The 15,959-nt window shown below is 38.7% G+C and overlaps 1 protein-coding gene across 1 annotated transcript; it reads left to right on the top strand.

The window, feature by feature from the left end:
- Positions 1 to 1,169: 1,169 nt before the first annotated feature.
- Positions 1,170 to 15,535, top strand: chmp4ba (charged multivesicular body protein 4Ba). The gene is made up of 5 exons (XM_084740638.1): positions 1,170 to 1,538; positions 11,192 to 11,366; positions 11,931 to 12,045; positions 14,331 to 14,451; positions 14,806 to 15,535. Exons 1-5 carry the CDS (start codon positions 1,355 to 1,357, stop codon positions 14,865 to 14,867), a joined length of 657 nt encoding a protein of 218 aa, XP_084596764.1. The 5' UTR covers positions 1,170 to 1,354; the 3' UTR covers positions 14,868 to 15,535.
- The last annotated feature ends 424 nt before the right edge of the window (positions 15,536 to 15,959 follow it).

Raw genomic sequence — 15,959 nt, 5'->3', positions numbered from 1 at the left:
ACTCATTTTTTCCTCTCATCGGTAAAACAATGTACACATTTTAAATCTTAAATTTGCTGAATTTCCTCCACAGCCTTTTATTTGTTTGGTGACTCAAATAAAATTTCCTGTGGGTTCCGACCCAGTGTTTGAGAATGACTGATACAGAGGCAACGGTATTTAATTGTTTAATAACCAGTTGAAGTAGTGCTGACCACTGATTTTATTATTATTTTCCCTTGTAAATCTTTAGTTTTGGGCAATACCAAATCATGTGGAGAAATGTCTTATCTTGCCTGCAATGCCAACAGAAATCTGTACTGAGAGCAGTTCCCTATTAAAACATGTAGTCAGTACAATATTAACGTAACTTGGTTACTTTCCGTTATTTTTGGATTACGTCAGTATACAATATGGTGAAGTTTTTTAGTCTAATATAGTGTTTTTTGTGCTTAAAATAATTGTTTTCATCATTGATCAATCCGTCAGTTATTTTTTCAATCAATCGATTAATTGTTTGGTCCATGAAATATCAGAGATGGTGAAAAATGATGATCAGAGTCCAAGGTGACGTCCTAAAATGTCTTGTTTTGTCCACATCCCAAAGATATTCAGTTTACTGTCAGAGAGGAGGAAAGAAACCAGAAAATATTCACATTTAATAAGATGAAATTTTGATTATTACATTTTACCTCTAAAAAAAGACTTAAAATTATTAATCAAATAATTAATCCTGTCACAATCTTATCAGCTGAAAACTAGGTCCAAACACGTGGAGCATGTTTGGACCTATTTTTCAAGATGACCATTTTCGATCAGTGTCTCCCAAAGTTAAAGATGATGTCCTCAAATGTCTTATTTTGTCCACAGCCCAGATATATTCAGTTCAGAGCAAAGACATCAGGAAATATTTGCATTAAAGGAACTGGAATCACATAATTTGGACATTAAAAAAAAAAAAGACTCCAAACAATTCAGCATCAAAATAAATGCAGATTAATTTGATAGTTGTTGCAGCTCTAATAGTATTAAAATAATACCGGTAAATAAACATAAATAAATATGAGATAGTATTTTAAAACATTTATGAATTAAAAATGTCTTAAGCGGAAATTCATTTCTTTTTAGGGGGAAATTCCCCCAGGAATGTATGTCGCACGCATGAGTCACGTAATAGGGCTGACGTAATGACATCACGAGGCCTGTGTGGAAAAGCGGAAGAAGAGACAACAACAACAACAGCAGCGGCAGCTCGCGGACGATAGTTGACGAGAAAAGCAACAGAGCAGTTTAACCACCACTTGTTCGGTATCACAAAGTTCCGGTGGTTCCTGTACGGTTAATTCACCCGTTATTGTTTACATTTAGTGACAAAATGTCGGTATTTGGTAAGTTATTCGGCAGCGGGGGTAAGGGTGGGAAACAGCCGACACCCCAGGAGGCTATCCAGCGACTCAGAGAAACCGAGGAGATGTTGACCAAAAAACAGGATTTTCTAGAGAAGAAAATCGACCAGGAGCTCATGACGGCGAAGAAGAACGGCACGAAAAATAAACGAGGTGAGGAGAAGCTTCTGAACGTGGTGGTTTGACGGGTTTTTCGTCAAACCGCTAGTTAGTTTGTTAGTTAGCCCGCAGGCTAACAGAAGAGAAGGAACAGGAAAGTTGTCAGGCTGCCTACCTGAACACAGGTCTGTCCAACCGACTCCATGTTTAAATGTCCCTGTAAGGGAAGCACAGCGTTAATATTAAAACAACCACACAGGAACTTATCAAACACTGAAGGCGGATGAAACCGTAAAGTCATAGGTGTTTAAAAAAAAAAGTAAGATAGCCAAGATTGTAGCAAGTTTATTGACTTTATGACACACCAGCCAAAATTAAACATATGTTTGAAAGAGCTATGACTTGCAACTTTCTTTTAGCAATAAAACCAACGTTATAATTAAAAAAACGGGGTGTTACACTTAATAAGGGCTGCAACTAACTATTATCTTCATTATTAATTAATGTGTCTCTTATTTTCTCGATTAATTGATTAGTTGTTTGGTGAGAAATGGCAATCAGTACTTTCCAAAGCCCAGGATGATATCCTCAAATGCCTTGTTTTGCCCACAGCTAAAAGATATTCAGTTTGCTGTCATAAAGGAGTAAAGAAACCGGAAAATCTTAACATATAAGAAGCTGAATCCGGGAATTTTTACTTTTTTTCCCCCTCAAAACTACACTTGATTGTTTAACTGACGAGTCATTGCAGCTCTACACTTAGTGTTTGCACAGTGTTAAAGGTTTGTGCCCATTTTGTAATTTCTGTTTCTCCATCTTGTATCTTTACCAAAAATGGCTCAAGGCCAGTTTTTCATGTTGGATGCCGCTACTGCACCTTGAGTATCTGCCAAAAACCAGTCTTCTTTCTTCTCGTAAACAATTAAGCTGTCAATAGTACATTTGTTTTGATGCATTTTGCTTAACCTAGCCATCTAAAAAAAAAAAAAACACCATCTTAAAACTGTGAAACAAATATTCTGTTCCCATGAAGGAAGAAACACATAGCCCTCAGCATGACTCAGTTATGCAACACAACATTTTTTTTATTCAAACATTCAAAATGAAATTTAAATAATTTGCCTTCTGCTGTTTGTTTTTTTCTTCCTTGAGCATAAAATAACTCCACACAGCTGCTAATGTAATGACAGTGCTGTTGACAGATCCCTAGGGCTGCAAAAATAAAAGCATTTGCTGCATGACATTTTTTTTACGATGAGAAATAAATGTCCAACTTTTATCACTCTTTTTTGTCTGTATAATTTTTACTCTGTGTTATTTAATAATCTTATACACAATTACATGTGTCTTTGCTGGTACAAAAAGAGCATGGTCACATGTAAATTCTGAGTACTGTTACAGGGTAGTCATAAGTTGGAAAGTGGATTAGAAATCTTTTTAATTTTTTTTTATCTTGCATCAGACAGAAATGTTTTTGACCCACAGAGTTTTGAGTCTTTGGGATTCTCTGAATAACCTTATAAAATAGTGTCCTTTGTCGGTTTTTTATGAGATTTTTCATTTCATATTTTGATATTTGCCGCCCTGTGAGCAGGGTGCTAAATTACCTTTTTGCCCACCTGCCAAATGATTTCTGAATGCTTAAATTTTATCAGCCGCTCAATAGATCACCATTGTTTTTTGGCCTCCTGAGTGAAGCCAATCTACCTGCCACTTGCATATTTCACCAGCATTTGGCTTGTGGCTGGTGCTAATTTTGTACCCTGCCTGTGAATGTGATCATGTGAAGCATGTTGTCAGCATTCAGGCACTGAGGTATGCAGTGGGACTACAACTTCCACAGGTTCTTAATCAAGTTTATACTCTATGAAATGTCAAAATGATGCCATGTCAAGACAGGCAGTTTGTCCTCTATCTAGCAAATACCTACCACAGGGAGAGGCCAGGACTTCCTACAAGTTTGTGACTGATCACTGTCTATGAGAGATTATGATTATGATATGCCCAAACAAGTTCTATTTTTGTCTGTAAAGGCTGTGAGGCTGTGTCAGAGCTTCTAGTGGTTTTCTCATTCACAGCACTATTCAGAACACGAATAGCTCAGTTTGTCAGAGACACTCAGACACAGAAACTATTCTGAGACAGATTTACCAACTCTGGAAAGTTGTCATGGCAGCAATAATTTGGTCCTCCATCGCAACACTAAGAGGGAAAGCGATTTAGCATGGAGCAATATGGTACATGCTATTAGCTATTCTACCCGGAACTCGTGCTCGAACATGCTACATTGAGCAACGCAGTGGCCAACTGCTGCTGCAGCACAAATGTGCTATGATTATAATCATATGATGTGAAACAATGGAATATGCTGAAGCCAAAACCACCCTTATTTTCAGCAGATTTAGGCTGCCAGCAATGTAAGCAGGGGTGCAGTATGCCCAAACTTTGCTCTCAAGAATTTCTTTTTATTATTAATTAATTTAAGTCCATTTAAGATGCATTTGGTTCCTGTTATTTTGGAGCTGGTTCCAATTCAGAAATGAATCTCACCACAAACACTTGTTAACCCTGTGATGATCTTGGGAGCAGTACACAGTGTACACTGGCTCGCGGCCAATGCATGCTGGGACAGTCTCCAGCTCCATAACCGTGAATAGGATAATTGGGTATAGACCATGGAGTTGGGTTCAGGGTGGTGGGGGTTGCTACAACATTACTTAACATTTGGACCTGAATAAACAAATGGTTAAAGGAGTCATATTTTACAAGCCTTCTTTTAAAGTCTTACAAGTCTTCCTCTTTATTTTATTTTCTAGTGACCTGCAACGAACATTTTTTTTTTTTTGCAAAGTCATGTACATTTGTCATTTCAACACGGTCCGTCTCCTCTTTGGCTTAGAACAGACTGTGCTTTTCCAGTTCCAGTTCCAGTCCAAATGTTGAATTTACTTCTAACATAAGTTAAGTTGGTGAATTACATTGCATCTTGCCCTATAAAGCATTCTTATTTTACCACACCTAATTCTGTTCTCAAATTTAACGCTTTAAAATTTATTTGCTTACGTGCCAGTGTAGACTTGATGAGTAGCCTGTTTTTACCAGTTAATTTTCAGAATCCACATGAATAAGTTTTTCCATCTGCATAAAGTTGATCCAATGCACAACAGTTACTTAAAAGAAAATACATCACTTTTAAAGCGGATTCACCTGTAACTTGTAGCTCAGCTTTTGGGCAACACGCTGCTTGCATCACCCAACCAGTAGAGGAGACAATAACCAATGACACATTTGCTGCATATGCTTAGTTCAAGGGAAGCAGTGGTGTTAGTGGCTTAATAACACAGACCCATCACTGATACATTTTATGTGCCTTTCAAAAAAATTTTTTTTAACCATTTATCACCTGAAAGAATAGGAAGTTTATGGCATTTTAAGTATAGTTTATGTTGGTGATTTTGCAGTTCCTGGCAAAGTTACATCATACAATTAGGTTGACTTATTCACTTCTATTAGTTTTGTTTCAGGATGGCTTTAAAAATTTTTGATAAAACGATTTACCATGATATTTTTGGCCACAGTAATTATGGCGAGGAAATATTACACGACACACCCCTAATTACATACAGCCAGATAGCCAGCTGTGTTTACTGAGAGATCTGTGATGCAACCGCAAATCCTCTTGAGGAAAAAAAAGGCACAACACTAACGCTGAAACTACCAGCACTGGGAGCTCATTTACAGCTGGTTTTAAAAGCCTTTGTGCTTTACATGGTACGACAGCTTCTAACCTGATTTTCAACATAGTTCATCCTGTCACTTCGCCTCCTGGCCGGGGGATGAATAAGGACACACACAACAATTCATGTCTCATTCCATTCCTCATACCAAAACCTACCACGATAACACTATCCACATGGTGCCTCTCTTAGGTTTATTTTCTTCATTACAGAGTTAAGTTGTTAAATGCTGCAGTGATAGTTACTCGGCCGCTCTCGTTTGTTACAGCTGATCGCTGCTTTGCTCTGTTATTGACTCACCGTCTATGGGTGATGGTAAAAAGTATTCACAGTACACTTAGCGTTCATCTGGCAAACGCACTTATGTAGACACTAAATCAAAACATGATTGCAGCCGCTGCCTTTTTCACTCCATCAACATGTTCATTAGAATATAGAAAATTGATATGAATCGATTCAGATTCTTTCACGTCCGTATTGCAATGCATCTAAGAATCAAGTATTTCCTCCACCCCTATTAAAGTGTCAGTAATAATGGTGAGGATGCCTCCAGCTCTGACACTGACTCACTGAATACTTAATTTTAGTCGAGTAAAGTTCATGAAAGAAGCAACACAGCAGACAAAACAGACTGTAGCTGTGAATCAGACTTCATGTATAGAGACTGTGACTCCGGTAAAATGCCGGTGAAGTTGTCAAGTAGTCGGTAGAAAAGAGCAGGACAACAGGATAAACAAAGGTCACAGAAGTGCCCCTGTGAAATCCAAGGGGGCAGTCTGAATGCAGCTGTGCAGCTCAGATAATCTGATAATGATTTGTGTGATGTTGGGTAACGATGTTATCAGTCCAAGAATAGGACTGAGCCCTGATATAATCTGATGAAACTGGAACTGTAAGCTGCTGCCTGGCTCCTGGTGGACCAGACCAACCACATACAGTAGACTGATAAAGGTGTGTGTGTGTGTGTGTGTGTGTGTGTGTGTGTGTGTGTGTGTGTGTGTGTGTGTGTGAGTGTGAGAGAGAGAGAGAGAGCTGAGAGCTGATCATATTTTTTAGATTTTGTTGAAGGTTTTATTCAGCTGCATGTAACATTTGAGAACTTTTGAGAAATTCTGTAAATGTATTTATATTTTAAGACTAAAATCCTTTTCACACATGCACCGCAACTCTGCAATTACCCAGACACCACCCAGAGGAGTTGTATGTGTGGATGCAAATATCAACATCAGTTGCCTTGGACTTAACCCTCCCAGGGGTCTAGTCTTAAAGGGACCGTTCACCCCAAAATCAAAAATACAGATTTTCCCTCTGGCCTGGGGGCGCTGTCTATCCACCTAGTTGGTTTTGGTGTGAGTTGCAGAGGTTTGAGGTTCTCAGCTGTGGAGATGTCTGCCTTCTCTCAAATAGAATTGGACTAAAAGGAACTCTGCTTCTGGGGCTCAGAGCACCAAAAAATACAATTGAATAAATCAACACTGCTGTGTCTGTCCAGAAATCATGACCCAGTTGCTCAAGATAATACACAGACCTTGTTGTGAGCAGTTTAATGTGTCAAGTACTTTCTTTGTAGTAGACAGAAAGAAGTTCTGGTTGATTCTATTTTGAGTAACGGGGTCATAATTTTTTGGAAAGAGGCATTGCTGTTGAGTTATTCAGATGTTTTTGAGCAATGCAAGCCAAGTGCCATTTATTCTTGTTATATTGGAGAGAATCCAGACATCTCTGCAGCTGGTATCTCTAAAACACTGCAACTCACACAACAACAATTTTGATGGATAAATGGCACTACAGGTCAGGGGAAAAATTGTGTTTTTGATTATGAGGTGAACTATCCCCTGAAGTTCAGTGTGCATGAGTGGGCATGTTGATGACGTTGCACAGTCTGTTCTCTGCTTGCTTGCTTGCTTGCTTGTAGCTTTTCCCTCTTTCATTGATCAATTTGTTTTCAAACACACTATCTGCTGATCAGTATTAGCTTACCTGCTCACATTGTAATGCCTCATCATCCTTATCATCTGGGTGCCCGGGGGTGATGGGAATGGTATACGTTTTGCATGTATTTAGATGTAAACCAAAATGTTGGAACAAATTTTAAAAAAAAAACGACCTGATTATGGCACTAGCTGAAAAGTCAGGAGGTCACCCTGTTGGAGACACGAATGTGTGTACCAGCTTTCATGGCAATCCATTTTGTTGAGACATTTCGCTGTGAAAACAACAAATATCAACCACAGCAGAGTTATGAGCATTCATAATCTGAGTACCATGAGTATTTCAGCCAAATTTGGCTGTTCATCTCTTACTTGCCAAGATACTTAAGCCTGGACCAATGTGGTGAACCAACCGACAAACATTGCCATCTGTGGAGCCACATTCCTTGTTCGAATCCCAGGCTTTCACCCCATTGGTACTAGAACACAACATTTACTAATGATATCCATTTCTTTTCATGGAAACAGTGGTTCTCAGACTTTTTGAGTCGCGGCCCCACTGTTACCACTGCCTCCCCCTGTCTGAGATGGTTCAGGAATTATGTATAACACAAACTCACTTTATATCACTGGTAATGTAAACAGCTGCTTCCCGGCTCTGATTCTGTGCTGCTTGCCGCAATATGTCATTTTATTTTATTCTCCACAACCCTTTTGAGTTGAGGTTGAGAACCGCTGCTATAAAACATACATGCAGAGACCACATTTCAGAGACATCCTCGTCAACAGGAAACCTGGTGGCCTTTGTCAGTTAAGAATAAATCAAGCTAAGAGTAAGTTAATACATGAAGACTTTTACTAGAAAAAAAATATTACCTGATACTGAATACTTTTTCCTGCGTTTCCTCTGGCAGCAACAAAGCAGGGCAAAAGGAAAAAGTTATTGCTTATATCTCTGCATCTTTATTTAAAGACATAAATTTAAAAGCAAAAAATGCACTACTATCAGTACTTTATTTTGAAGTGAATCAGATAATAGCAGACTACTCTCTGCTGAACTTTCCACCACTACGTCATGTTTACTCTACTGAACAAATGCCTTCAGTTACCTGTTGCTGCTCAAGAGGGCGACAGCAAGTAAAAAATATTTTACTGCCAAATCCTAATCTTAACCAACATTTACTCTGATATTTTTAAAAAGCTAAACCTTATGTCACTGTTATCTGTTATCAATCTTGACTCAGAAATGAAGCTGTAATCCAGACATGCGTACCAGCATACACACTTATCACCCTCTCCCCTCCTCATGTATGACTCAGCAGCTTTAGGTCAATGCGGCTTCGTTGATGAGGTGATTTCCCATGTCAGCACCAAAGGGGAAATTCCCTGTGCACTGCTTTGGATAACATAGTTTAAGTAACATTCACTTGCACTTTAAAAAGTAATGATTTGGGGCTTCTCTCTGTTTTATATCATTGTCAGTTGAAAATTTCATAGAGATTTCAGAGAGTTGGTCAGACAAAACAAGACATGTGAAGACTTGTAGTTTTTTTCACTCTTCTTTTCATGGGAAGAATTATCATTTAATTGATAAAATACAGTTAAATTAGTAATTTAAAAAATGTTGAATCCCTACATGCTCTATAAAATTAAGCTACATAGGGCTGCAGCTATTGATTATTTCATTATTACAATATTGTGAATAGAGCTAAGTTGCTGTTATCCAAAGATATTCACTTAAGAATCATCTTATCAAAAAAAGCCACACATTTCAGGCGCTGGAACCAGTGAACTTTTGGTTGCTGATTTTCCTAGTAATTTTCAAGGCATATAGTTTTAGGTCATGGCCGGGGGCCCTTCTCTTCAAAAACCCAAAGTGCCATGTTTTATTTAGCCTCTGCTGGGTGCTTTTTTCACCTGACACTTTATTTAGACTCCTTGAGAGGTTCTTGAGGCAGAGAATGTATTTGCAACAGTCACAGCCATTCTTACATGTTGCAGTAAGTCTTAACGTGTGCCACGTTGTACTTGCAAGCTTTACTTGGCCAGGAGTTGTTTGGGTTTTTTGCAGCTGAGGTTTTGTCAGTTGGGCTTGTTGGCCTGCTTGTCTTCAGGAGCACAGCAGTTTTGTGGCAGGTGCAAACTGATCCAGGTCAACACTGACAGATTATGATGTGATGAATGACTGGCAGGCGATCACAAAGATGGGCACGGCAAATATGATAAGATGTTGATATGTTCCAAATTATTATAAATTAGGTGTTATAATACACATAATTATAATTACCTTTAAAAAAAGATATTATAAATTTAGCGTTTTGCTGATTCCCCTCCGGTTTCCCTCGCTTTTAAAAATCACTGGCTTAAGCAATTACTATATTGTCAAAAAGTTATTAATTGTTCTGACATTTAAATAATCAATTTATCAACTAATTGTTTCAGCAGTAATGCTACAGATGCTACAAGTGTCACTTTTCAATCAGAGGTTTCAGGTAATTCCAGCAAATCCGAATATTCCGAATATTATCATCACAGTTTTTTGGACGAGACCAGACTCCTGTGAGCTTGATGACAAGGTCTTGTTGAAGAGAGAAATAGTGAGGGGGTGAACCTAAAAGAAGCGTGCTGCGTCTGCGGGCAGAGATTTGGCTCAGACGGGATTCTATCAGATTAAGTTCAGAGTCCTGCTCCATTAGTGCAAACCCTGTAATTCAACAAAGAGTTCACTGCAGCTCATCTCACAGCAGCGCAGCTCCTCCTGCTCCTAATCTGTCCCTCCAACACTCACACAAAGCAAGCTGCTTCTGCTGCAGGATCACATAATACCAGAGGTCCACTGGTCGTGACTTCATGTTCTGGTTGTGCGGTGGCTTGTTGTGTCTCTGTCGCAGTTCCAGTGTTTACAGGAAGTCTTTCAGAAGCACAGTGTCTCAAAGCAGGAAGGGTTATTTTTTCTATTATGCATATTATTGAATTATCTATTTGTCTCACTTTCTCTCAAACTGTACATCAAAAGTCTTTAAATTTTGGAAAAAGCTTCATTTTAACCTTTATGTTATGTACTTGAATTTGAATATACTATAATTTTCAGTAGAGCTCAACAAGAAGGTTTGCCATTTGTCAGGGGCAAGTGAAATGTCATGTCAGGCAAGTAAATCTGGCAACTCACTTGCCTGACTGGGCAATTTTTCATGCAAAAATGGCAGATAATTCTGTTTTCAGACAGAATATGGAGGTTTCCCACGTTTCTTTGTTTATTATTGTATTACACTGAGCATCTTTGGGGTTTAGACTGACAAATGAGACATTTAAAGACATCACATTGGAGTTTAAGAAACAGGGATGGATGTTTTTCACTATTTTCACGCATTTTAAAGACATTCTAACCCTAAACATAAAAGTTAACTTTGGCCTTTGTTGTTATTCGATCACCAGTAATAAATAAAACAGTTCATACAAGTAAAAAAAAAAGACTAAAAGTAGATTTCTGACCCACTTACCTGACCAGAAAAGATAAAAAAAAAAACATTAACATTGAACCCTGCAATCTGGTGTTACAGTTACACAATTAGCTCATGTAAACTAAAAATCTTTTAGCATTTGAAATTTAATGATTCCACTGTCATTTTTGTCATTCATAGCAAAATAAGTCCTCTATTGATCTCTTACTATGGGATTTAGCAAGCATTAAATAATCACAATCATACATACAATCAAACTTAATATGAATAATTTAGAAACAATGTACTTGTGATGATAAAAGCTTTAAGATTCTAGTAATTTTTGATTTCTGTAACTTGAAAGTGCTCGAAAAGTGCTTGATTATTACTCTTAAAAAGCTGTGTGATCGCTGGATTTAACTTGACGCTTCATATTTTAAACACTGACTTACCCGTGAAAGAAAAAAAGCTTGATCACCTTTATTGTGAGAAAATTAGCAGGAATTAAAAAAACAGACTGAAAGTCTACAGCCATTCCAATAAGGATTTGTTGCTGTCTGATGAGCTAACTTTGTCTCACCCTTTCTGTTTCTGTCCAGCGGCTCTACAGGCCTTGAAGAGGAAAAAGCGTTACGAGAAGCAGCTGGTTCAGATCGACGGGACATTGTCTACCATTGAGTTCCAGAGGGAGGCGCTAGAGAACGCAAACACCAACACAGAAGTGCTTAAGACTATGGGCTTCGCTGCCAAGGCCATGAAGGCTGCACATGACATGTAAGAGAGACTTTTACAAACTAGTTAAAGGTTGGATTTTTTGTCTGTGCTGAGGTTTTTGTAAGTAGTTGTCTTAAGTATTATTGAGTATTATGAGTTTTTTTTATGAAGGACTAGAAGATGCAACAAAAACTATAAAAAACAATGACTTAATTCCTCAGCTGGCCTTTAGTTTTCCTGTTAGCTTGTAGGGATGGGTATCGAGAACTGGTACTAAACTGGTTCCTGACTAGTCAGTGATAAAATAAAGAAATGGTACAGCTATCTGTATTTTTTAAAAAATTTGGGCTCACTTTAGAAAATTTGAGGGAATGCAGCTAAATGTAATAACTCAGAAAACACTTAAACGTTTCTGTGAGAAATGTAATGGTAAAATAACTGATTAATGATTGATTGATTTAATGACTGACTAAATAAATTTCTTAGCATCTTTAAATATCGTGCCTTTATTTTTGCACCAAATTATGGGAGTAGTGTCAAAAATAGTACCAGTAAATAAGCAATACATAAGCTTAAATTATGCATACGTTTTTATGCTGTTTTTGTGTGCCTTTTGTTTCACAGGGACATAGACAAAGTAGACGATCTGATGGCGGAGATCACAGAACAACAGGAAGTGGCTCAAGAAATCTCAGATGTAATTTCCAGACCGATCGGTTTTGGCGACGAGTTCGACGAGGTGAGAACGTAGACTAGAAGCATTTCTGGAACTCGGGAACCTTAAGTGTGTTTCAGATGGTGAAACCAGGATATAAACCAAGTTTATCCACGGCCTTAGAAGTATCAGGAGGAATCGTAGCGATAAACGCCCCCCAACACAAACCTCACAGCTGCTACAGTTTCATCCACTCACCAAACAAGCTCTGATAGACTTTAGTATTAATATTAATCCTCTGCATGTTCCCTTTGTATCCTTTTTTTCGTGATGGTTTGGTAACTCAGGCTGCAGACTTTAGATTTGGTATCAAGATGGACTTGAGTCGGATGGGATTTTAATGATATCAATGAGGAGTGATTCTGCTTATCGGACCAATGCTTTATCAACTCCCGTATTGATTCCTGATCAGTTTTCTTTGAGGTGGAAAAAAACAGACCCACGCAGGTTTTAGCTTCAGTGCAACTGTTTTATTAACCGGGTCTGAGCACAGTGTAGAAAAGTAGAGTAGAAAAAAGCCGTTCATGTGACTGTGCAAAAGCACCATTGTTAAATTTGGAGCAGATTTCTGCTTGGTTGGGAAGTAGTGGCACTCATGCGAGACTGTCAGACACATGGCATTCCTGGAATTTAAGTGCATGTTGCATAGACAGATGTTATAGCATATCACTGATTCTTGCCTGCTTACTTCAAATGACCATTTTATAGACATTACAACTAGTACTGTTGTCATCTTTCTTGTGAAATGAAGCTGTGCCGTGACTTCATGACTTATGGTGAGTTTCCAGCAGCATGAGTTCAAGAAAACATGCCGGCATTGATAAAAGGAATTGATGAGTTTGGAGGCGTACAGTTTTAGATGGGTTGGACTTGTGTTGCCACGGTACCAAAATTTTGACTTTGAGGCCAATACCAAGGTTGGTATCACCATACTCAATATCAAAATAATACTTGAGATTGAAACAATACTGGTTTGATAATTGATACATAACAGATCAGAAACAGAACATCTATGAGTTTGGACAAAACTGCTGTAATAAAATTAAGACCCCCACAGAATTTACAAAATCTATGGTTATATTTATTGGGTCAGATGTTTGTTTTTTTTTGTACGCTAGACCTGCCCTGCACAATGCCCGTGAATTGTTCTATGAATAGTGCCCAAACTGCAAACCATGACTGGTGCGCCACGATTCTGATCCGTCCTCCACACGGCTGCAGCGCCCACAAGCAGCGTTTCAGAAGCATTTCAGCAGCGCAGTGTTTTGCCCTCCTGATTATGTTTACTTACTCAGAGTTTGTTGATTAGGTCCTCTTTCCTTGCTCTTTGTGCTTCTACCATGGATAAGCAGATTACGTGGTTAGACAGATTCTTATCCGTCTGTCTTTATTATTGCGACTCCCTGCCTTTTCTTGTGTCTGACTTCCTGCCTGTTCGATCTGCTCTGGCATCTGTCAAAAATTCATTGTTCATTTTAAAATGCACCAAAACAAACAACATTTCCAAATAACCTGAGCTTATTACAATGTCACAGGCAGCAGTGTATCAAGCCCAAGTTGAAAGTGTGAGTTGAAAATATTCAACATGATCGAAAAATTTTCATGCATTGCCGAGCAGAGGGACAGAACTGCCACTCACCGACACACAACCGCTGAGCTCCAGAGAGCTCTGGAGGAATCACCATCAGTCACATTGGACTCTGCTCTGATCTGATGCTCTGATCAGCCAGAGGTTGAACTGAAGATAAACTCACGTCTTCAGTGCTGCGTGAAGCAGAAATTCACTCCACTTTCTGTGTAAACACACCAATGTTGATCTACATCGAGTTCTAAACGTTGGAAAATTCTAACACTGAACTGCTTTAGACACAAAAGTCAATCAAAAAAACATCCTAAATTTTTGTATAAAATGCAACACTAGATCAGACAATTTGAAATTTATTCTCGATTCCCATCTGTACAAAAATGAGACTTGACTGCTTTGAGATTTGGCTTGACTTGAGACTCTAAGGCAAAAAGCTGTTTTGGCCTGGTCACCCATAAATATTTAAAAAGGCAATATTGTATGTAGTCGTGCCCGTTGGAGCGCTGCTTAAAATTGTCGTGAATAATTGATAACATAGCCAGGATGCACTTAATGTGTCCATAACCAAATACACGTTTACAGTTGAAGATTCTGACACTGGAATAAAATGGAGAAAACTCTAAATTCAGATTTAATTCTAAAATGAATTCGTCTGTGTTTGCTGTGTGCCGACTCACACTGATTGCTTGATTATTTACTTGTGTGTGTGTATGTGTGTGTTCAGGATGAGCTTATGGCTGAGCTGGAGGACCTGGAACAAGAACAGTTGGACAAAGATCTTCTGGAAATCGAAGGAACACAGGACCTACCCAGCGTACCATCTACATCACTACCAGCTAGACCAGGTATTATATGCCACTTAAAGCCTATGGAAATTTGAAGAAGTAAACATTGATTTGTCAAATAAAGTTGAGAACTGGATGAAAATAAACATCCATAATTTTTAAAGCGGCTATTTATATTGGTCATTTTATGATTTATTACCGTAAATGTATTATAGATTTTTCATTTAAATGACAATTTTTCAGGTTTGGATCAAAAATTAAGATTTAATTTAAGATTAATTTAGACACTTATTGTTATCTACATAACACCCTATATTACATAGTTAGAAGGCAAATGGCTATGTAGCACACCATCTGCAGCACTATAATCTATTCTACACGCTCAGATTTTTGTTATTTTTGTTCCCTTTTTAGCCAAGAAGAAGGAGGAAGATGATGACGACATGGCAGACCTCGAGGCCTGGGCAGCTAACTAAGCTAGCTTGCCCTGATAGCTGGCCAGTGCCCCTCTCCTGTCTGTCTCTGTGCTACCAGGCTGGTCCCAGACATCTGGAAGAGATACAGGGACTCTGGGCTGCTGAGCTGGCTGCTGGCATGCTGCCCTGTCTTAAAGCCTACGTCCCAATGTCTAACCATACCCCAACCCTAAAGTATGCACTTGTGCACACATTCACTGATTTAAAATGAAACGAACCCAGGCTTTTCTCTTTTAATTAATATTACAGTACGAATCTCTTTGCTCCAGCTGCACACTCTTCTTTTTCTAAAGGGCATAGAGCAAATGTCATCCCCAAACAGCCTGTGGTTATGTAAATGGAAGTTCTCTTTGTGAGGAAAAAGAGTGCATGAAGAGGCACTCAGGTCAGGAGAGTGCAAGTGCATACTTCTAGGGAAGAGTGTGTGGAGGAACAGGGCGAGGCTTGTTTCTGGGAGGAATGTGAAGAATCAACAAATGTGTGTGGGGGAAAAAAAAAAGCAAAAACAGAAAGACGACATGACTCAGCCATTTTTCTGCTTCCTGCGTTGTCATCTCTCTGCTCTTCTACAGTGATGACGACAGCCCATCGTCTACACCGTCTCTGCTTAAGTGCAACAGCAGCAAAAAAAGATATATGATGAAAATGTAGGACTTTCTTATTGAAAACATCACTGTCAAACTACAAAACAATGACATGTTACCGCAGTGGCAACATCTTGCAGTGGGAGGACCCAGGGTTTGATCCCTCTGTCAGCCATATGTCCTAAAATGTGTCCACAAACAACTTCTTGGTGACTTATTAGGCACTCTGAAATCCAGCAATTTCATGAGAAGGAAAACAACAACACTATTGATCATTCTTACTGAGTCAGTCAGTGAAGGTTATCTGCTAGCTAGCAGGCTTCTTTACCAAATCAAGAAGTATAGACATATATACATGGATGCTGCATTGACCACTTTGGCCTGTTGCTGCAATATGTCACCGCCATATTGGACTGGTCAAAACTGGCCCTGTGAACAAATACATGTAAGCAAGAGAGCTGCCATTTTTCTAGATAAAAAGCACTTTAACATTTACATTACTCAACTG

Source organism: Lutjanus erythropterus, chromosome 2 (genome assembly GCF_056507025.1).
Source record: "Lutjanus erythropterus isolate fLutEry1 chromosome 2, fLutEry1.hap2, whole genome shotgun sequence".
NCBI lineage: Eukaryota > Metazoa > Chordata > Actinopteri > Lutjaniformes > Lutjanidae > Lutjanus > Lutjanus erythropterus.
This window is presented reverse-complemented; position numbering and strand designations above follow the sequence as displayed.